Below are 23163 nucleotides of genomic sequence, written 5' to 3' on the forward strand. Positions count from 1 at the left end.
TGATTAGTTTGTACCTAGGGTAATCCTGATGAACAAAGACTCCTATTCCTCCATGAACATGCTTCAATGTAGTGTCCTTGTGTATGATCATTTTTGCTTTTGCTTTTGCTCTATAGGCGATACATATCATATCGACTTTTACTGTCTTTGAAGATCTTTCATTTTTGAACTAGAGGTGATACCTTCCTAGTACCGGCTATTGGAGCTGAGAATGAATCGGCTATCAAATTCAAATGTCAGAATAACATCTCTTCATGCATTTTTCATTCCAAAGATCAAATGATCGATCAATCTGAGTCAAGCATCCTATTAAGCAAAATAGAACTTCTCTTAAGAAATCCATTAACTCTGAATCGCACTTACACTTTAATTCAGCATTCACATGCGTCTGCCTAAACCCATTTCCAAGGCTCAATGTTTATTTTCCCTTAACTCAATGGCCGACGCGACGCCATGATTACTGATTAAAACAAACTTTTAGAGCCGATTGCTTGAACCGGCTGTTGGCCTTCATTATTAATCCTGATGAAGCCTCCTTCCCATGTTTTGCCAGAAAGGCATTCGAAGTCTCCTAATTCCCAAAACACTAGATCAGCTGTTGCGATGCTCACAGACTCATCAGCATGAACCACCTCGACATCATCCCCATGCCATTGAATCAAACATTGATGCATGGTCAATGGCATGCAATAGTTTGCATGAATCCAGTCACGACTGAGGAGTAAACTGTATGACCCTTTTCCATCAATGACAAAGAACGTGGTGAGCAGAGTTTTACTCCCTATTGTTAACTCAACATTTATTGCCCCCCGGGTCTTAGACGTATTCCCTCCGAAGTCTCTAAGCATCATGTCGGTCTCAAGCAAATCTCTTGGTCCCTTGCCAAGTTTATGAAAAGTAGTGTAAGGCATAAGATTGACAAAAGCACCTCCGTCCACTAACATTTTGTTCATCGGCTTCCCATCAACAAAACCTTTCATGTATAAAGCCTTCAAGTGTCGATGTTTGACTGACTTATCAAATATCGCTTTGTGTGTAACCATCAACTTGGCAACCATCTCCTCATACTCTGATTCATCGAAGTCTGAGTAAACTTCCTGATCCACCGGAGCTCTGAATTCTGATGGCAACATAAAAGCCATTTGGATATTAGCCGATGGTTGCTTCTTATCAGCTATTTGCTTGGTACGCCACACTTGAGTTTTACCGAATGGCTGGGCCTGTTCCATCTCCTTATTCCTTAGGCATTGCACTCTTCTCTTTTGGCTTCTTGTTAAACCTTTAGGGCACCATTGGCCTTCCTGCCAAACATGTTCCCTCTGATTGTTTCCTTCTTCATGATCAGCCTAGTCTTAGTCAACAACTCTCTTTCCCAGCCGATCATGAATACTTTTATTTTTTAAGCGCCGATCCATGTTATTATGATGATATGCATTCTGGGCATGGATAGACCGGCGATTGATTTGAGATTGCCTAAACTCCCAATATTGATTACTGCATTTCGGACAGTCATGTCTAGTAGGCAATTTCAAACCTTCGTTCCAGCACTATCTGAAGAAAAGACAATTCCAGTGCGATTCAGCTTGCTTCCTTTCATACCTTTCTTCTTCCGGTTGACGCTGGAATTCTTGATCCTCTAACCATTGCTGATGATCTTTTTCCTTCTACCGCCACCACTTATTCAATAGGATCCAAGATGTGACTCACAGCCTCATCGCTCCATCCTTTGACGCCCCCCTGCTCGTATCAGCTCTTCTGCTGATATCGATGTTTTTTAACCTCTCTATATTCATTAGCCGATATCTGCATCTTGGGATCGACTGTTCCATCTTTTCTTAATTTGGCCGATGTTAGGACCTTAGTTTTTCCTTTGAATATCCCAACATCAACCATATTTTGATCTCCTAAGAAAGGATTATCATCAACTTTCATCTTTCGAGGCGTATCGAACTTGAGCCTCCCTTGCTGAATAACCCTTTGTATATGCTGCCGAAAAATTCTGCACTCATTAGTGGAATAAGAAGTAGCATTATGGAACTTGCAAAACTTCTTATTCTTTAACTATTCAGGGGGCAACATAACATGATTGTCTGGCAATTTGATCTGGCCCTTCTCAAGTAAAAAGTCAAAGAGCTTGTCCGATTTCATGACATCAAAGTCATAGCTCTCCTCGACTCCTTTTCCCCAAGGATTTGGCACCATTACTGTCTTCTTGCTCCAATTCCATTTAGCTGCAACAACCTCCTCTTCTTCATCTTCATAGCCATCATCTGCTGAGTATGGATCATAAGCTTCGGCTATGGTGGTACTCTTCTAGAATCGGGTGTCTCTGCGCATACTCTGGAATTGGTTGTTGAGTGCTGCTACTCGTTGAGCCAATTGACCCAAGTTGTCAAATTCTTATCCTAGCAGCTTTTCCTTCCACAATGATAGCATTCCTTGGATAGCTAAAGCAGCTAGCTGATCATCGGCCAAACTCAATGAGAAGCACAAATTCCTAGTCTCTCAGAACCTCTGAAGAAACTCAGTGCCCGATTCATTAGTCCTCTATCTCATGGTCGTTAGATCGGTGATCTTCTTTTCTCTAGTCCTAGTGTAAAAATATGTATGAAACTTCTTCTCTAGGTCAGTCCAATTGGTAATGGAGTTGACTGATAGTGACGAGAACCAAGTGAAGGCTGGCCTTGATAGGGATAAGGAGAAAAATCAAATCCGATGGGCATCCTCAACTGATGCTTCACCTAATTGTGTAAGAACCGACTGACATGTTCTATTGTGCTTGTACTATCTTGACCAGTGAACTTGGTGAACTCTGGGAGCGTATAATTTGTAGGAAGATCGACCAAATCATACCATTCTGGATATGGATGTTTGTATGAAAAGGTCAGCCACTTTGGCTTCAAACCAAACTAATTCTTCATTATCTCGATCACCTTCAGTAGCAACTCATTAGCTTGTGGATTTGGATTTCTCGGTACTTGCTGACCAATCTGTGGATTGAAATCTCACGTGCCTTGATATCCTGGATTTGGCATCATGTGGAGGGTGTTATAATCCATGCCATAGTGATAGCCTTGTGGAATCTCAATCTATTGGGTCCTTTGCTGGCTTGCTGCTTGAAGTCTCTGATTATAGACATATGGATCTATATCTCTATGGATCTTTTGAATTGATGGTGCTATTTTTTGAGCCAACGATGGTATGTGGCCTGATGTGCCAAAATTGATCATCTGGTTCTAACTTTGCCCCGTCGGCTATTGTAGATGTTGTATTAATGGTCCAGGATTATACTGTACCTGATTTGTAGCAGTGCCTAGAGTTTGTTCAGATGAACCTTGAAGTGTCTGGACATCACCATTACCAGCTGGTACTACTTCTTGATGGCTGGTACCAACTTGATTAGTCCCTTCAGTTGATGGATCTAGAATGTTGTAACAAGTCGATCCAACCTGACCAACTAGAATCCCATGAATTGCCTCTTTCATGGCGTTGTGAAATGCGTCAACGAAAGCTTCATTGCGGCTTGATATGGCATCATGAGCAGATTTGTCTATGGCTTATGTAAAGAAATGCCTGTCTTCAACTTCAACTGTATCTGTCTGCCTGTGTAGTAGAACTCTTGGTAGTAGAAATTTCTAAATAATTGTGCTATCACAAGTTTTGGTGTAGGACAACAAACACTTTTTCTAAAATTCTTTTGTAGCCTTGCCAATGGTATCCCTATCCACATCAGGTAGGTCTTCATAGTGTACCATAAGGATGTTGTCATTATTGTGAGCCACCATGACGATTGTGAGGTCCCACCGAGCATGCCAGAAACGTGTGTCGACACAGATTTTCCCCTCCATGCTGAGGACACACGCAGCAAGCCAAAAGGGTCCGCTTGATGGAGCAGATCCGCCTAGCTTTAGCGCAAGGGTGGTCGATCCAGCGCAATCCTCCTGAGATGTGCCAGTCAATTTAACCCTGCAATTGATAAGGAGAGAAAGCTTATCAGTAATTAAGGGCAAAACGTGCCGGTGTTGCCAGACAGTCTCAAATGTGCGGCTCTAAGAGCCGATATGAGAGGAAATCGACTAAATATCTAATCCTAGCATATTCACAAAAATGAATCGATTAAAGCTCATGGGGTGGTATATGAAGGATCGGTTATCATTTAGGATAAATATTATTTAAGCAAATATTAATCAGTGGCAATAAGATATCAATGATGATTGGTTTATACTAAGCCAATGATTACAAGTAACCGAACTCCTTTTATTTAAAGAAACAACTCAACACCTCTTAATCATTTAATAAAGGTAAATCTAATGAACATGTTAGATCTCATCTATCGCCATGACTAGTGGGGCATGAGGTAGAATCATGCAGGTCATAGAAACAACAATAGACTCAATGACTCTAACTCATTACTAATATCAGTGGGGCATGAGGCAGAATCATGCAGGTCGTAATACCATAACAAGATCATGGGGCTAACACATCTTTCAACTTATCTCTACTTTAATGATCTCATAATGTGAACTGTTCGTGAAAGCATTCGATATCGACTAAATAGCCGATTTAGGCATAGCGCACAGTTAAGGTCATAACTTCTCAGGAGCAGGTCTACTAACTAACGATCCCCACTCCATAGTGTCAACAGTGGGGTGAGAGGCAGAATCCCATAGGCTGTGATGACAGGCCATGGAACGGTTTTCATTAACTAATAGATCTACTCAAGATCAGACATGCCTTAACCGCACACTATGCACGATTAAGATTGATGCAAAATAGCTGATGAAAAACATAACTCATCACTTAAGATGTAGATTAGATTAGTTTTAGATTAGCAAACAATGAGTTAAATAAGATATAAGGCCGATTTAGATCAATCTCGATTGGGCAGAGTGATATTGTTGTAATTAGATAAACAATGAAAGTAATAAGCAATATCAGTAACTTAATGAATCTACCAAAGACTACCATACTAAGGTAGAGCCGATAACTTGACCTTGATCTAATTCAAGCAGTGGGGTGTGAGGCAGAATCACATAGGCCATACTTGAATTAGACAAGAATCGATGACTAGCCTATACCAGAGTCGTAGTGGGGGTCAATCAGATCGATGCAGCCATACAAATAGAGATATAAACCATGACGGTACTTATAGACAAGCAGTGGAGGTTGACCGGATCGATGCAGCCATACTCGCTGAAGAACTCACCGAGATCTACTCTAGTCCTACTCCTAAGGGATGGCCGGAGTCAAAAAAAGTAATTGACTTTGTATTTGATTAATTGATGTCTTTACAATAGCCGAGGTTTGGTATTTATACCCGGAGTCTAAACATGAACCTTACTCGAGTATGACTCAATACAATCTTTGGTATAATGAAAATATTCCTAATTTAAGATAACTTGGACTCTAATCTTTCCCTTTTTGTAGAGTCCAGCATGTCTTGTCCCAGCGCCGATCATAGCCTCTGTCATTATCTACTGGTGCTATCTGAAGAAAGCCAATTCTAGTGCTACATCCGAATCAGCTGGTTCCGATCCGCATGTAATTGATTCCTTGCTGACATGATTTTGGGAGTTCTCGAGCTCTTGAGATCCTCCTTCCAAATTCTAGTGTAAATAGATAGCCAATACAATCCAACAGACCATAGGAGTAGGGTATTACGTCATGCTGATGGCCCAAACTTGTCTAACTCATGTGTCTCTGTTGCCTTCTTGTTCTCGATTACACGCATCTCTGCCAATCAATCTACCTTCGTGGGATACCCCTTAGAGGACTACCGATAATATTCTGTCAACATTGTGTAACTTCTAGAATTTTATTGAACAAGTGGCAACGCCAGAAGGAGAAGGACCACCAGCATCGGCTTAAAGAAGAAGAATATGAGCATCGGTGCGAAGAAGAAAGGTATAAAAGAGAACAAGTTGAGTTACATTGGAATTGTCCTTTCTTTCGACACTTGTGAAACGAAGGTATGAAATTGCCTACAAGATGTAACTACCCAGAGTATAGTAATCAATATCAAGAGTTTAGGCAATCTCAAGCCAACCGTCGGTCCATCCATGGATGTTTGAGTTTTCAATCTAACGACATGGATCGACGTATAAAAATAAAAGAGTTCATGATTGGCTAGGTAAGTGTGCATATCATCATAGTAGGGCCGGTCATGATGAAGAGAAAGAGTATGTTTGGTAGGAAGGCCAATGGTGTCTAGGAGGTCTAATAAGGAGCCAGAAAAGAAGACTTCAACGCTTAAGGAGCAGAGAGTTGGAAGCTTAGATGTATAGCAGACCTCGTACATGGCGCGTCAAACAAATAGCCGATAAGGGTAAGCCATTGGCTGATAGTAATGTATTATTTGCTCTACCTGCAAAATCAAATGCCCCTTTGGAGTATGAACAAAGGGAACACAAACGCCTCCGTAGCGAAATTGTGAAAGAAGGCATCACCAAAATCGGTGATAGACGTCAGCAGCCGATCCAAGCAGTCGGCTCTGAGGATGTTTCTTAATGGATTCCCCGATTGATGATACAGAAGGGAAGTTAGGTCAGAGATTTACGTCAGCCGATTTGCTAGATGAAGTCGATATCGGACCTAGTGATAGACCTTGGCCGACGTATGTAAGTGCTAAATTGGATCCTAAATACAATAAAGAATTGGTAAATCTTTTAAAAGAATATCGAAATTGTTTTACTTAGAAATATTATGAGATGCCTGGTCTTAGCCAATCGATTGTAGAACATTGGTACCTATTAAAGATGGATATCGACCATTTAAACAGGTCCCGAGGAGATTTATACCTGAATTACTTGAGGATATTAAGAAGGAAATTACAATGTTATATGAGGCTCAAGGAAATTACAAGGTTATATGAGGCCATGAAAATTTATCCGGCAGTGTTGATATGCGGATTGGATTTCAAATATAGTCCCCGTGCTCAAGACACTACTAGAAATGTGTTCATCAATGACGATTCAGTCATGACGCTTACAAATTTCGTCACAGAACAAGCACTTTCTATGACGAAATTTCTAGCTTCGTCATAAGTAACAAGTGACGGAGCTTTGGCACGAAGAATAATGACGAAAACAAAAGAATCGTCATAAAACAACAAAACTAAATCGTCATAGATCGTTTGGCTCATGTACCACCTCGAGGACGTGGCGCCATGGTCCCACCAGCAGGTCCCACCTTGAGGACATGGCGATGTGGTCCCACCATTGGGTCCCAACCTCGAAGACGTGGCGATACGGTCCCACCAGCGGGTCTCAGCCTGAGGACGTGGCGGCGAACAAGTGGGGCAGCGTGGCCCACACGGTCCAGGTGGACCTGCATCCTTCCACCTCCCTTTTTTGCCAAAAAATAGCGCACGCAAGGAGATTCGAACCCGCGACCTGCTGCTAGACATGTTGGTGTGTTACCACTGGAGCACTCGCCGTTTTGTGATAAAGGCATGCATGTTTTTCTATTTGTAAACGTATAACATGATAATGGATGATTTTTTTCATAAAAATTTCTAAAATCATTCTCTATCAATTTATTTTGTTGGTTTTGTCAATATATACATATGAAAAGTTTGAGCAATTTAAATTTTAAATTTTAAAGAAATGCAACTTCAGACAAGATTTTGGTTTCCCAAATGATTTCAGCTGAAAAAGTGATAAATATTAAAGTTGAATAACTCATCAAGATCTATAACTTTTGTATTGGTCATTTCTTCATATGACAAAGTGGTAACGACATTGTTCACAAATGTGACACATCTCTCATAAGGTTTTATAAACTATATGAGACATGTGTAAGATTAGTGAACAATGTGTGCTAAGAATTTGTCAAATGAAGAAATGACCAAAATAAAAGTTGTAGATATTCATGAGTTGAACAACTTTGGTATTCATCGCTTTTTATGTTGAAATCAATTTGGGTCTCAAATTTTGGTTCGAACTTATCGTTTTTCAAAATTTCAAATTTGAAAGGTTCAAATTTTGTCAAATGACAAGATGACTAAAATAAAAGTTGTAGATATTAATGATTTGAACAACTTTGGTATTCATCACTTTTTATGTTGAAATCATTTTGGGTCTCAAATTTTAGTTCGAACTTGTCATTTTTTAAAATTTCAAATTTGAAAGGTTCAAATTTTGTCAAATGACAAGATGACCAAAATAAAAGTTGTAGATATTGATGAGTTGAACAACTTTTGTATTCATCACTTTTGCATATGAAATAATTTAGGGTTTGAAAATTTGGTTTGAACTTGTCAAATTTCAAATTTTAAAATGTGTAAAACATTATCACATCCAAGTTTGATCAAACTTAAATGCTGAAGCATGATTTTAGAAATTTTTAGGAAAAAAACCATCACATTTGGAGTTAGTATGAGGGAGAACAACTAGTTACAAAGTTTACCCACAGATTAAAAAGAGAAATCACACTGTTCTAGACGATCCTTACATGATCTTAGTGAATAGTGTGATTTGTTTTTTTAATCTGTGGGTCAACTTTGTAACTAGTTTTTCTTCCTCATACTAACTCCAAATCTGATGATTTTTTTCCTAAAATTTTATAAAATCATTCTCTATCAATTTATTTTGTTGGTTTTGTCAATATATATATATGAAAAGTTTGAGCAATTTAAATTTTGAATTTAAAAAAATACAACTTCAGACAATATTTTGGTTCACCAAAAGATTTCAGCTGAAAAAGTGATAAATACCAAAATTGAATAACTCATCAAGATCTACAACTTTTGTATTGGTCATTTCTTCATATGACAAAGTGATAACAACATTGTTCACAAATGTGACACTTCTCTCATAAGGTTTTATAAATTATATGAGACATGTGTAAGATTAATGAACAATGTGTGCTAAGAATTTGTCAAATGAAGAAATGACCAAAATAAAAGTTGTAGATATTCATGAGTTGAACAACTTTGGTATTCATCGCTTTTTATGTTGAAATCAATTTGGGTCTCAAATTTTGGTTCGAACTTGTCGTTTTTCAAAATTTCAAATTTGAAAGATTCAAATTTTGTCAAATGACAAGATGACTAAAATAAAAGTTGTAGATATTAAGGAGTTGAACAACTTTGGTATTCATCACTTTTTATGTTGAAATCATTTTGGGTCTCAAATTTTGGTTCGAACTTGTCATTTTTTAAAATTTCAAATTTAAAAGGTTTAAATTTTGTCAAATGACAAGATGATCAAAATAAAAGTTGTAGATCTTCATGACCTCTACAACTTTGATGTTTTTTAAAATTTTCATTTGAGATCATTTGATGTCTCAAAATTATTTTAGTAGTTTTGATTTTAATTTTTTAAAATTTAATTTCCCCCTTTTTAAAGGTTCAATTTTGCAATTTTAAACTGTTGTAGCTGTTCCACGGAGATGAATAAGGCGAGGGCGGCCAGTGGGCGCGCTCCATGTATATTGTGACCGGTCGCGGTTTAATCGCCTCCCATCTCAAAGTACAGCCAACTAAGAAATATTTAGGGTGCCACTAAAATAAAAAATGTCACACGGACAAAATACAGTGGTCTAAATTTCTTGCTCCAGTTACAACTCAAAGTCACAAGCATAAACCTAGTGTAAGAAAAGGAAAAGAAAAAAAAAATCTCCCCACAGCACTTCATTCTATCGCCCATCTCACAGCCCAGCCCAGCCCAGCCGCCGCGAATCCGTGTCATCTCCCCCACTCGATCGGCAACCGCAAGAGCCGACCCTCCGCTTCCCACAAAAAACCCTAGCCATCCCTCCGGCCGCATCGCCGCCGACCGCCGACGATGCCTCCCAAGGCCAAGAAGGACGCCGCGCCGGCTGAGCGACCCATCCTTGGACGCTTCTCCTCCCACCTCAAGATCGGGATCGTAAGCCCAATTCCATCCCCCTCCCCCTCCCCCACGCACACTCCCCTCCGCCTAGTTCTACTTGTAGCCGCTGCGAGTTGCTGGATCTTGTAGCCGTTCTGGGGCACCTCGAATGGACCGAGCGAGCTCAGCGCGGCTGTGGGGCTGCCGGGGGTTTGGATTTTTAAGGCCTTCATTTGGTAGCCGTCGTCCGTGTGACCATGTCCGTGCTCGCCTGACATTCTGGGTAGTATCTACGGGCTCTGAGCTAATGAGCTGTGGATGCCTCGATGGGAGCGTTAGGTTGTGATTTCGTGGTTAATTGATTCGAGGCACGCGTTACGCGTGCTGCCCCTGGTGCACGGAGATATTCGCTTCAGAGGCTCGGGTTGTTGTTGGCACGGATTTACATGTTTTTTTGCTGTGTGCATGTAGTGACGTAGCATATATCTCGCAGTAATTCTGTATGTTTCTCTTGTAGCTATTGTGGTGCTGTACTGCATTATTTTAATCAACATCTACTGCTGTGTTGCAGATGATGCATTTGGTTTTTAAGATACCGTCAGTCTTATAGTTGTTCGATTGATCTAATGCTTCTTTAGTCTGTACTACATATAAACTAGAAGTTTGCTCGGATATTAAGTCAAAATAGGGCTACCATATTGCTTCATTTTGTGGCAAACAACATCTGTGATTATTTAATGAGTGATAATCAAAGAAGCTGGCAACTGTGTATTCTTATCATTATATATGTTATCTATTCACAACATATGCATAGCTGTTTGAATAATTGGTTTAGCATCCTTTCCCTTTTTGTTTCTCGTTGTGTGCTGATACCTCGTATTACATATAAAAAAATGATAAATATTTTGTAGTTCTAATGGACCCCAAAATGACTAGTCCATGTAATTCACTTCTCAAATTTATGTTCTTTAGCAAGGTTTAGTTACTACCTAATTAATTACACTTCGTTTTGTTGTATCTTTATTAACTAATCGAGTGTTTCATACGGTTTTCAGGAGCATTTGAAGAGGCAGAAATTACCCATGTTGATGATACAATAGATCCTGTTAGAGACATGGAAACTATTAGTGAAGAGCTCAGACTAAAGGTTTCATTGGATTTTGTTGATTTGCAGCATCAGCTGTACAACATTTAAATCTTCTTTTGATAATGTTCTATTCTATTTTCTGTGTAGGATATAGAGTTCATGAAAAAGAGACTCGATGACCTTGAAAAGTCAATGAAGAGGAGCAATGATAAGCAGCTCAAAATTGAGCATGGATTATGTGAGAGGGTGCGGCATTAATTACTTCAATTCTTCTGCATAACTATGGGTCTTTTAGCAGCCTTAATAAAATATAATTGAAAATGAAAATTCTTTATCAGTAACTTATGTTCCTTCCCTTCCCTGGACAGGTCATAGCCCATCTAGAGGAAGGGAAAGATGTCCGTTTAGGAGATTGGAAAGCTGCTGACATTGAGATCTTGAATACATTCCAGCTACTTTCAGCTAAGTCAGTTGTCTATTTGGTATGAATTTCTTCTTTCTGTGCACCCATTGTATTAGTCAATAGTCTACCATGAGAAACTTTGAAGTTCAAGTTGTCCATGGTTTTTAGCTTGGACTGGCGTCATATTGGGTTTAGGAAAAAGATACTTATGCATGCCTTTCTAGTTGAACATGTTTTGCATGTTTTGTTATGTCCTATCACCTTCCTGCATGCACTCTGTTCTGTTTCCTTGTATCTATATTTCTGCTGCCGGTTGTATTGGAGCTTTTACACGGTACCAGTATTAGTTCCGTAGTTTGCCTTGAATGGTTCCATAATAATTATCCTTGTATTGTATGATGCATTGTCTGCTGGGTTTCAACTCTAGCCTACCCCAACTTGTTTGGGACTTAAAGGCTTTGTTGTTGTATTGACAGAAACCATCTTACTGTTTTTCAGATAAATAGGTATCTTGTCATATATTCTTTCTCAATCAGTTTCCAAAGGATCTTCTCATTTTAAACCTATGATCTCATCTAACATGTTCATTATCTTGTAGGAATCAAGTGAAAAGAACAAGCAGAATCGCCGTAAAGTCAAGTATCATCAAGCTACGGGTTCTCGCAGCTATGTGGCACACTTACATGCATATGTAAGTAAAGAGTACCTTGTACATATTTGCACTAACCAACTTATTTTGCATTTTATCCGACAACTTTCCTGTAATTGATTATCTATGAAACAGAAAAAGAAGGAAAACAATGCAAAACCAAGCACAGAACAAAATGAAGAACTTGATTTGGTGGAGGCCTTCAAGACCTGCCATACCAGCTCCAAAAATGGTCTCAGTGAACCAGCAAGAGAAGCACTTGTAAGTCCCGACATCTGTTTCGCTGTGCCATTTTGTTCATTAATTGGATAACATGTCCTATTTTAATCATTTTGTATTCTGTCTTTTGCTCAAAACTGGTCATAATCCAACATAGCTATATACTTGCTAAATAAGTTAAGTACTAACTGAAGGCTGTTCTTATTTCTGGAAACAATCTACATGCAGTCATAAATTCAGATTGCAGTCATTGATATACTAGATTAAAACTGCAATGTATCAAACAAGGAATGGCTGAATGGGTTATTATCTTGGATGGATATGAAAATGGAAGCAACCTAACTGCAGCCAAGTCTCTAAAGCCCATGCTTTTAGTTATTCTCATGTGCTTTATGTATGTGTATTATCTGCTAAACCAATCTGCTGAACAATCTGATAACTGTGCTCTGTTGATAGATGTTGACTGGAAATGAGATTGCATTTAACTGATAACAATCTGAACTAATTGTGTCCACATGCTAGGTGATTTCTGATTGTTTCATTGTAGAGTAGCTGTGCTTTATGTCAGTAAGAACCAAACTACAGTTTACATAATGTTCCACATAACAAATCAGATAAATTGTACTATAGTTTGTCCATTTTGCTAGGTTTGCTTCTACCTCTCTGTAGTACACATCTTGCTATTTATATTTTTAAAAATACATCTTGTGTGATATTTGCACCTCAAATTAATGCAATAATGATCAACTAATGATGGGTCATTGCTGTTTCAGTCAAATATGGAAGCTTTGAGGGCAGAACCTATTGCTGAAGGTGAGACAGCAGTATCCAGTGTGCAGGTTGTGTCCCAGGTGCTCTCCCAGAACAGCTCAAACCATTTCCTCAAGAGTGTTGGCATCAAACTAGTGGCATCCTCCAAATCATCATCATCAAATGAAAGCGAGCTTCAGGAAGAACTAGCAGCTGAAGCTAAGGCTGCTGTACAAGGTGAAATCGACGATCTCAAGAAGAGAAGTGAAGAAGCTGAGGAAAAGCTGGCGAGGACACAAAAGAAGATGGAGGAGTACAAGAAGCTGACAGAGATAAACACCAAGGCAATAGAGGAGAACAATGCGCTGCTCAAGCGTATCTTGGCCATCAACAATGGTTCTTCGACATGAGCGCTGCGCGTAGCTGCTGGTTGATGAAGCAAGGGGTCCGTGCTGGTGATTTTGCTTATGCAATAACCTATGTTGCTGTTGCTTGCCCACTTTTTAATAGTTGTTGTCATAACCTATGTGAACTGAGATGAAACTAGTACATGGAATATGATGTCTAGTGAGTTATATGTGAACCAAGTTTAGTATTGTTCATTAAGTTGATGGTACCAATGAATACCGGATCTGTTAAGTTGATGGTAATTGGAATACTGTGATTTGTTGTTCAACATGTGCACCTGTGATGAATTTTGTTACCTTTTTGTGACGATTTTGTTGTCGATTCTGTGACTATTTTGTAATCTATTTAGTGACGAATTTGTAATCACTTCAGTGACGAAAATGAGAGCCAATCACAGCAAGACACGTGGACTACTCACAGCATGCCCTGTGGCCCAATAAAAAGTGGACACGTGCACATCCACATCACTGGCCACGTCAGCGGCCACGTAGTCAGACACGTCACCAGCCACGTGCCAAGCCACGTCACCTGAAACATGGACATGACACGTCAGCTGCCAGCGTGGCAGACGCCGTCTGGCCGCCTAACAGACGACAAGTTATGATGAAAAAGGGGCTACATCAATGACGAAAATGCATCGTCATAGAAAGAATACTCTTCTATGACGAGGGCCATTTCGTCATAGAAGGAACGCACATCTATGACGAAAATATACGTTTCGTCACGTTATCCAAAATATGACGCTCATTTAATGACGAAATCGATTTTGTCACAATTTCGTCATAAAATAATATATGTGACGATTTTGGTGTCTTCAGTGACGAAAGAAAAGCGTCATTGATGAACACATCCCTAGTAGTGAGAAGAATGGCGAACTAAGGATTTGTACTAACTGTAGGGATCTAAACAAAGCCACGCCGATGGACGGTTACCCAATGTTGATAGCTGATCTTTTAGTAGATGCAACATCAGGACATAAAGTTATTAGCTTCGTGGATGGCAACATGGGCTATAATAAAATTTTCATGGCCAAAGAGGATGTTCCTTAAACTGCTTTTAGGTGCTCAGGAGCTCTTGGTTTATATGAGTGGGTGGTTATGACTTTTGGCCTAAAAAATGTTGGTGCAACTTATCAATGAGCCATCAATTATATCTTTCATAAATTGATCAGCATGATAGTTGATATTTACATCGATGATGTAGTTGTGAAATCCAAGAGTTACAAAGAACATTTGGCTGACCTACGAGAAACTTTGGAATGCACAAGGAGGCACAGCTTGAAGATGAACCCAAGCAAGTGTGCTGTTGGAGTATCAGCTTGAGAGTTCCTGGGTTTCATGGTCCATGATAGGGGATTGAAGTTGGGCAAAAGATCATGAAGGCCATTGATGAAGCAGTCCCACCGACAAACAAAACCCAGTTCCAATCTTTGATCAGCAATATTAATTTTATCAGGAGATTTATCTCAAACTTATCAGAAAAGATGTTGCCATTCTCTCCCTTATTGAAGCTGAAAGCTAACCAAGAATTTAAGTTGGGCGATGTATAGTAGAAGGCATTTGATGAAATTAAGGAGTATACGAAGTCTCCACCTGTGCTAGTCCCTCCATAGCATGATAAGCCTTTTAAATTGTACATGTTGGCTGATAGCCATATAATTGGATTGGTCTTAATGCAAGAATTTGAAGGGAAGGAATGAGTCATTTTGTATCTAAGCAGAAGGCTTTTGGATCTAGAGACAAGGTACTCCCTGGTGGAAAAATTGTGCTTATGCCTATACTTCTCGTGTACTAAATTACGACATTATTAACTATCAACCGAGTGTACTATGGTATCTAAGGCTGATGTAATCAAGCGTATGTTGTCGATGCCAACTCTAAATGGGAGAAATAATTATGGACCCAATATTGGTTATGTGGAGCCAATGCCTTGGACTTTATTCTTCGATGGCTCGTCATGCAAACAAGGTGGTGGAATTGGCATTGTCATTATTTCTCCTCGAGGATCGAACTACAAATTTGCATATACTATCAGGCCAATGACTATAAATAATCAAGCTGAATATGAAGCTATCCTTAAAGGACTTCAACTTGTTCAAGAAGTAAAGGCCGATGTAGTTGAGATCTTTGGAGATTCTTAGTTGGTAATTCATCAGTTGATCAGCCTATATGAGTGCAAAGATGATATCTTGAGGAGTTACTACAAGAAGTGTCGAGGTTTGATCGATGAACTCTTTATGGTCATGATCAAGCATATCCTAAGGGCTCAGAATTAAGAAGCTAACTGGCTAGCTCAGAGCACTTCTGGTTATCGACAAATTCAAGAGGTCTTCAGCAATGAGATTGTTGCCAACGATTGGAGGAAAGAAATAATGAACTATCTTAAGAATCCATCACAGAAGGTCTCTTAGAACCTCAGATACAAATCGATCAAATATGTACTACTGGATGAAGAATTATACTATAAAACGATCGATGGAGTATTGCTCAAATGCCTGAGTCAAGAAGATGCCAAAGTTCTCATGGGTGAAGTCCATGAAGGAGTTTGTGAAGCTCATCAATCGGCCCACAAGATGAAATGGATTATCAGAAGTTTAGGCTATTTTTGGCCCATAATGTTGGAAGATTGCTTTGAATATTATAGAGGATGCTAGGACTACCAATGATTCAATAATGTTTAGAGGTCGCCAGCATCAGTTATGAATCCTATAATCAAGCCATAGCCGTCTAGAGGTTGGGGGATCAACATAATCGGCCAAATTCATCCATCATCCAGCAAAGGTCGTAAGTTCAAGCAGTGGCAATAGATTATTTCACCAAGTGGGCTAAAGTGATCCCACTGAAGACAATGACATCCCAAACCATTATTGACTTTGTCCAAAAGCATATAATTTATTGGTTAGGGATTCGTCAGACTATCACTACTGATCAAGGAGTAATGTTCATATTTGAGGAGTTTGAGAATTTTGCTACTAATGCAGGATTCAAATTATTGAACTCTTCTTCTTACTATGCCCAGGCCAATGGACAAGTAGAGGTGTCCAATCAGACGCTGATCAAGTTGATCAAGAAGAAGATAATCAATCAGCCAAGAAAATGGCATTTGATGTTGAATTGATCACTATGGGCCTATCAGATGGCATGCCATTGGTCGACTAAGTGCTCTCCTTATGATCTAGTTTATGGGTATATAGCTGTTCTTCCTTGGGAAATTAGGACTAGATCACGACATATTGAGTTCCAAGAGAGCCTAGCAGCCAACGATTACAAGATTTTGATGATGGATGATCTTGAGGATTTGAATTGTTATTGGCTTTGTGCTTTGGAAAACATCGAGGCTCATAAGCTAAGGATTGCCAAATATTATGAAAAGAAAGTTAAGGCCAAGCAGTTCCACAAAGGTGAGTTAGTTTGGAAGCTGATATTGCCGATCGAAACCAAAGACAGTGCATATGGCAAATGGTCACCTAATTGGGAGGAGCCTTATCGTATTACTCGATGCGTACTCGGCAATGCCTACTTCTACAAAATGCTAGAAGGTGAAGAATTCAACAAAGCACTCAATGGAAAACATTTTAAGAAATATTATCCTAGCATTTGGGTTGATGTCTGAATTGGCCGATTGAATTTTCATCAAACTTTTATAGCCAATAAGGGAGGATATCGCCTTCGGAACAAAAATAGGGCAACCACGATTCAGCCTAAGGAGAGATAGCCAATGCGACACACATCACCTTAGAGCAAAAAATAATAAAAATAGAATCCACATACACAAGGAAATAGAAAGAGAAGATCACTTTGAACATAAGGGGTTTATTCATTAGTTTCCCATTACAATCTAAGTGCCGAGAAACACTTAGTTCACAATGTCTCTGGCCGGAGAAGAGAAAGCTATGGTGTTAGTGGCGTTGGAGAAGTCCTCATTCAAACTCTCATGATCTTCAGGATGATTGGTCGCTAGAAAACCATGGGGAAGAAGTCAAAGCTTGAATTCAGAGCAAACTTGCACCATGGCCAAAGCAACAGCAACACCATGGTGAACACCATGAAGAGCGATCTCCCTAGCATGATTTGGGATATTGTTGGTATATTTAACGCACATAGATAAATCCACAAGCTCATGAATACTATTGTAGCTTTCACCTAGAAATATTCCAAGTATCGTATCCATAGGGAAACATGTGAGACTAATTACGATCTAACTTAACTAGGGGTAGCAACAAGGTTGAGATAAATATGAGCGTAGAGAGGAAAACTAAGGTTCTCTAGTTCTGACTTAGGTAAGCTATGTCTTCTACTATTCAACTAAGGATATTACTAGGGAAATACACCAGCAGAGGATGCTTTCCTTCGTAATCGCGTCCTACTTGCCCCTATAGACGGGAGGTGGACTACAAAGGATCAACGAAGCTATATAGTGCAGGCTATATAGAACTGATGTCACACATGCGATCTATCACCATCCAAAATGTAGGGTGCATCCACAATTAACCTAAGTCTAAGCACCATGCTTACACTTATGATTAATACTTTAACCTAGAGCATCTATAGATTAAAGCACTCAAAAGAGAGTCGTGATCCTGATGAACAATATAAACAATTACTTACTTGAATTAGAAGTTGATTACTAGAGAAATCTTGAAGGCAAGCTCAAGTAGAACTTGGATCCACCAAAGTACAAGCCATAGAGAGAGCACCGACAGGCCAGCACCTCCTCCAAACTCTTCCCTCACTCTCTATCTCACTATTATTTACAAGAGTAGATCCTAAGGAGGACTAATCTTCTCTTGATAGCTAGCTCTGATCCTCATGATATGAATTAGGATTTCAGGATGGCCCCAAGGAGGTTGGCAGGGGCTAGTATATATAGGCCAAAACATCCAACATGAGTCCTTGGATCAAACTGACTTATATGACGGCGTAGATGCAACCTAGGAGGCGGTGGAGAACCGACATTGCGATGCGGAGGTTGACAGGTGGGCCCAAGGGCTAGGCAGCCTGCAGGTAGTGCCGACCGACCCCACATGGTAGCCCCTTAGGGTCTACTTCGGTGGAGAGCCTCCTAGAGTCTTCTAGAATCTTCCCACGCTATTTACACAGCGGAATTCTATAATTTCCTTTGATGAATAGGTCCCCTTGATGATTTTCTGAATAAACACTGCTAAAAACACAGATTCACCAAAACTCGTAGAATTTATTAGTTAAAACCGCTATACCTATGTTTGGTGATGGAATTGAGTATATATGTAGGTTATGTTGACGGTTTATAATTGATGTTAGTGACCATCAACAAGTTTCCCCAAGCTTAACCTTTGCTAGTCCCTGGGCAAAGCTAAACTCAGTAATGGATTAGGAGTTCCTACAATGTTTTCATGCCTCAAAAGTACACATGCGTTCAATAAAAAATTCTCCTCTGAATTAGAATAAACTGATCTAACTTTCAAACTTACCCATATTACCTTCAACCATGGGGCTTTTTAACCTTCACTTGGGTCTTAAGCAATTGAAAGACAGAACAATCAAGTCAAGCACTATGTCTCAAGTTCTTTGTTCCACCATTGTTCTGGAGTTTTTATAAGGTTTTCAAAATGAAACTCAGAGATTCCATTGTATGACACTCTCAAGTCTCTCAATATATGTGGTATTTGTGGATCCTCACTAAAGGCAGTAAAGATGATATGCCTTTTTTCTCTTCCTACAATAAAAGCTTATGTGGAGTTCATAGGTAGGGACAAAGCTAGAGCATACTTGCAATACATATATTGTAAAGTCAAACAATGGATCCAAAGAGAGTTGAGTCATACAATCAAATCAAGATGTGCATGTGTGTGGATATATGGTGGATATATATGGTGGCTGTTGACATTTCTTAGTGTCACTACTAAGAATAGAGTTTTAAATCTAGTCCCTAGCAACAACGTCAGAAATGCTTGTTGGTATTTATTAACGTGTCACTTGTTTTTAAATAGCCACCTATTATAAACCTATATCTCCTAATTTTACTAGGTTGTCATCCCTAGTGATGATATCAGAGATACTTGCTGGTACTACACAATATTACTACTAGAATAATACTAAGCAGTTCTTTATTAATTATGTGACTAGGAAGAATAAATAAATATATGAATGAAAAGGATCTACAAGCGCACAGATAATATACCATTGTAGCATTTTATCTGAGAGTATTCTAGGTATTGTTATTTATATTTTTACCATAGGGAAGGTATAGCATGGAAATGTATTGATAACTTATACTATTGAAGGAGAAGTAAACCATAACCAATATTCTACTCATAACAGGGGTAAGTCATAGGATAAGTATTGATCAATGATAATAACAAATCACTCAGAGTACTCGTTTCTATGGCATTAGCATGGTTAGGTAGAATATTAGAGAAATAATTCCTAAGTCATTCTTCATTACAAGTCAAAGCATACATTGATTAGTGCAATTATACCTAGTAATCATTGCTAAGATCATCGTCATATCTACACATAAGCGATATTACTAAGAAAGATTAAGAAAAGAGCTTGCTCTTCCTTCATAACCGAACCCTATGTGCACCTATATTCGGGGAGTGGACTACAAAGGACTCATGGGAGTGTCACATCCATGATCTACCATATGACCCAGAATATAGGGTGTATCCATAGGTAAATAATGTATAAGCACCATGCTTACACAATGTTGACCACCCACCCATGGATCCTTAGAGTGAGCGCTATACGAACTTATGCATGAACATAATGATAATCCAACTATACTAAGCATATAATCAAAGTAGACCATGAACATTATAACAAAGAACATGAATAAGATGAATACTGATATTATCATAACAATTGTAACTAGCATATAAAAGTAATGGAGATACAAAAGAGACACAGGTACAAAGATTATACCAAACCATGCTCTTGACAAGATCGGGAATCCAAGCTAAGCCTGCTTGCCTCCCTCTAGACCTAGCCTAACTAGCTATGTCCTAGAATATGGTGGAGCTCTAAGGATGATTAGGGTTTTTGTCTTCTCAAATGACTTATCTTATGCCTCTTCAGGGGGCAGGGGCTGATATATATAGGTTGGAGCCTCTAACGTAAGCCCTTAGATTAAAACGACTTAAAGGATGGTGTAGATGCAACCTAGGAGGTGGTGGAGAACCGACATAACAACAAGGGGCTGATAGGTGGGCCCTAGGGTTCGGGCGGCTTATAGGTGGGGCTAGCCCCACCTAGTGGCGTCTCGCCCTCTGCTTTGGCGTGGAGTCCTCCAGAGTCTTCAAGAACCTTCTAGTGTCCGTTTCGTTGTGGATAAGCACAATTAAATCTAACATGTAGGTCCATCTTGACGGTTTTTTAGATAAACCCTATAGAAAATATAGATTCACCAAAACTCGTTGAATTTGTTAGTTCAAACCCCTAAACCTTCATTGGTGATTATATTTATGCCCTTATACATGTTATATTGATGGTTTATAATGGTTGTTAACTACCATCAACAGTGGCTAACCTAATTCTACTATGCTCCTTGAAAACATATCTCTCCTTTGAAACTTGCAAACATTTGCTAGAGAGTAGGGGTTATCTTATTCATCTCTCTTTCTCTTCTCTTTTTTTAGGCAGGCATCTAAGTACCCATTGTTTTAAATATCTCGGACACTTGTCCATTTTTTTCATCTCTTCTTCTTTTTTATTCTTTTTTTATGAATAACTTTTGCATAGCCCCATGTCTCTTTTCTGCAACAAACCTTTGAGAGATAGCAACAAGAACTTGGAGCATTTATTTGGTGGATGAAAAACCTATCAAGCATGTTTTTTATATTCACTCTCAGTGTAGGAGTAAAACATTTTTAGGTGGATCTAGATGGAAGGCAAGTTTTTGCGCCTACCCCCAGTGTAGGAGTAGTGCATATCTGGGTGGTGTGTACGTGATCTTGATTTTAAGAGCATGACAAACCTCTCATAAGGGTCAACAAAACTTGACAAAACTCAATGCAAAAGCAAGCAACATATATGTGGAGGTTTCCCTAGCCTAAATAACATGTATGTCTCTGGTGGGAATTCAAGCTTTGTCATACAGGAACACATCATGTAGTATTTTTGTGTTTTTCAAAAGATAAATCTCCAAAACTTTAGTGTCACTTGGAACAAGATAAACAACAGCTCAGACCTTCTTATATCATATCCGTCAATTACCTAGACTTAGATCAAGCATTCGCTACCCACGAGTTTCAAGTTCAGAGTAAATCTTTATATCAAATTAGTCGTATCCAAAACTCGGGAGAATTTGAGGCTAAAAACTAGGTACTTGAAAGGAATTACAATAGAGCAACTATTCATCATTTCTATTTAAGAGATTATTTAGAGTCCTCTTTATTTTATTCAATCTTAAAAATAAATTAAAGTAAACTAGACACACCTTTTTATTTTGTTTTCAATTCACCATTTTCTTAACAATTTAAAAGAAACTAAAACTAGAACAAAGGGAAAGCATACTTACCTAGATACACGGGAGTGCTTCTCCCCCAAGCTAGCTCTTTCGGTAAGGGTTTGGTGTTTTAAGTACTTAGAACTAGACTTCTCCTTATAAAGTTCATTGATTAAGTATCTCGGTTCGTTCTGAAGATGAGGATTCTTGTGATGACGCCTTTAATGGTGATGTCACCTCCTTCCGCCAAACTCGTCTTAGTTTTGAGTTTTGATTTTGGTTTAGCAGGTTTAGAACCTTTACTTGTAGAAATTGAGGAGTCGACTGTCTTCCCCCACACTTTGCTTGAAGTGTGTCCTACTCATAAGACAAGGTAGAAATCAAGTGCATAGGCTATGTTGGTGGGAAAACACCAACAAAACCAAAGCTTTCCTTATTCTTCTCTAACCTTAGGCACATTGAACAAGATGAAGTTGATGTTATGTGCTGTGTTCATTTATATCATGGGTGAAAGGATCAGAAGATTATGCGTGAATGTAGCATTTAAGTATATTTGGCTAAAAGGGTTGAATTTCTTAACCAATAGAAGGATTGTCTATCTGTGCATAATGTATCAATCTTTACATGATTATGACTATCATCTTCTAGAGATAAGATGTGCAATGTTTTAGCTCATGTGGTTAAGACTATGAGATCAAAAAAATGGTGCTAGTACAAGCTTAAAGAATTAAATGTGTTGAGTTAATCAAGTTGGATTAAGCAAGTTTGTAACTCAGACATGTTTGTTTCTTATTTATGTGCATACTAGAATCAGGGAAAAACTTTTTTAAATAATGACCATTTACCTTAGAATGTTACCTTTGTCATTGGAGTGTGATGCCACCATATGACAGAAGGGTAGATGACTCGTGATGGTCCTTCCCATTTTGCTTGAAGTTTTTCTTGTTTGGCTAGTTTTGAAGTACGAGTTGCTCATGAGCTTCTTGTCTCTTAAATTGCATCCTTTCTTTCTCATCCTTTTGTCATGCCATCTTTCTGCTCTTTGATCTTTTGACATCTTGTTAGACCTTCCGCCTCACTCATTGTTTTATGCCTACAAAGGATTAGTGGACAACACATACCTGAGGGAATATATAATTTTGAAACATGGGTTGTTTGTCTAGAATTTTGTAATTTCCCTCTATGCAAATGAAAATATAGTTTTGGGATTACTTTAGTATAGAGATCATGTTTTATACAAGCATGGCTCAAGGCAAAGGTAACTTACAGCAAAAGACAAAGTGAATGAACTTTGATACTTATAGTTCTTTCATCCATGTTGAATGAGGTGTAGTTCTTACATCTATGGTGAATGAGCTGTGTCTTCTTGTGCAAGTTATTGAGGTTCATCATGTGCCTTGCTTCATTTCTA

At 38.9% G+C, this 23163-nt stretch overlaps 1 protein-coding gene across 1 annotated transcript; it reads left to right on the top strand.

The window, feature by feature from the left end:
- Positions 1-9640: 9640 nt before the first annotated feature.
- On the top strand, positions 9641-13591 carry LOC136451884 (uncharacterized). The gene is made up of 7 exons (XM_066452564.1): positions 9641-9869; positions 10868-10959; positions 11047-11145; positions 11268-11381; positions 11901-11993; positions 12087-12212; positions 12944-13591. The coding sequence occupies exons 2-7, from the start codon at positions 10927-10929 to the stop codon at positions 13328-13330; spliced, it is 852 nt and encodes a 283-aa protein (XP_066308661.1). The 5' UTR covers positions 9641-9869; positions 10868-10926; the 3' UTR covers positions 13331-13591.
- Positions 13592-23163: the final 9572 nt, after the last annotated feature.

The sequence above is a fragment of the Miscanthus floridulus genome, chromosome 5 (assembly GCF_019320115.1).
Source record: "Miscanthus floridulus cultivar M001 chromosome 5, ASM1932011v1, whole genome shotgun sequence".
NCBI classification, from domain to species: domain Eukaryota; kingdom Viridiplantae; phylum Streptophyta; class Magnoliopsida; order Poales; family Poaceae; genus Miscanthus; species Miscanthus floridulus.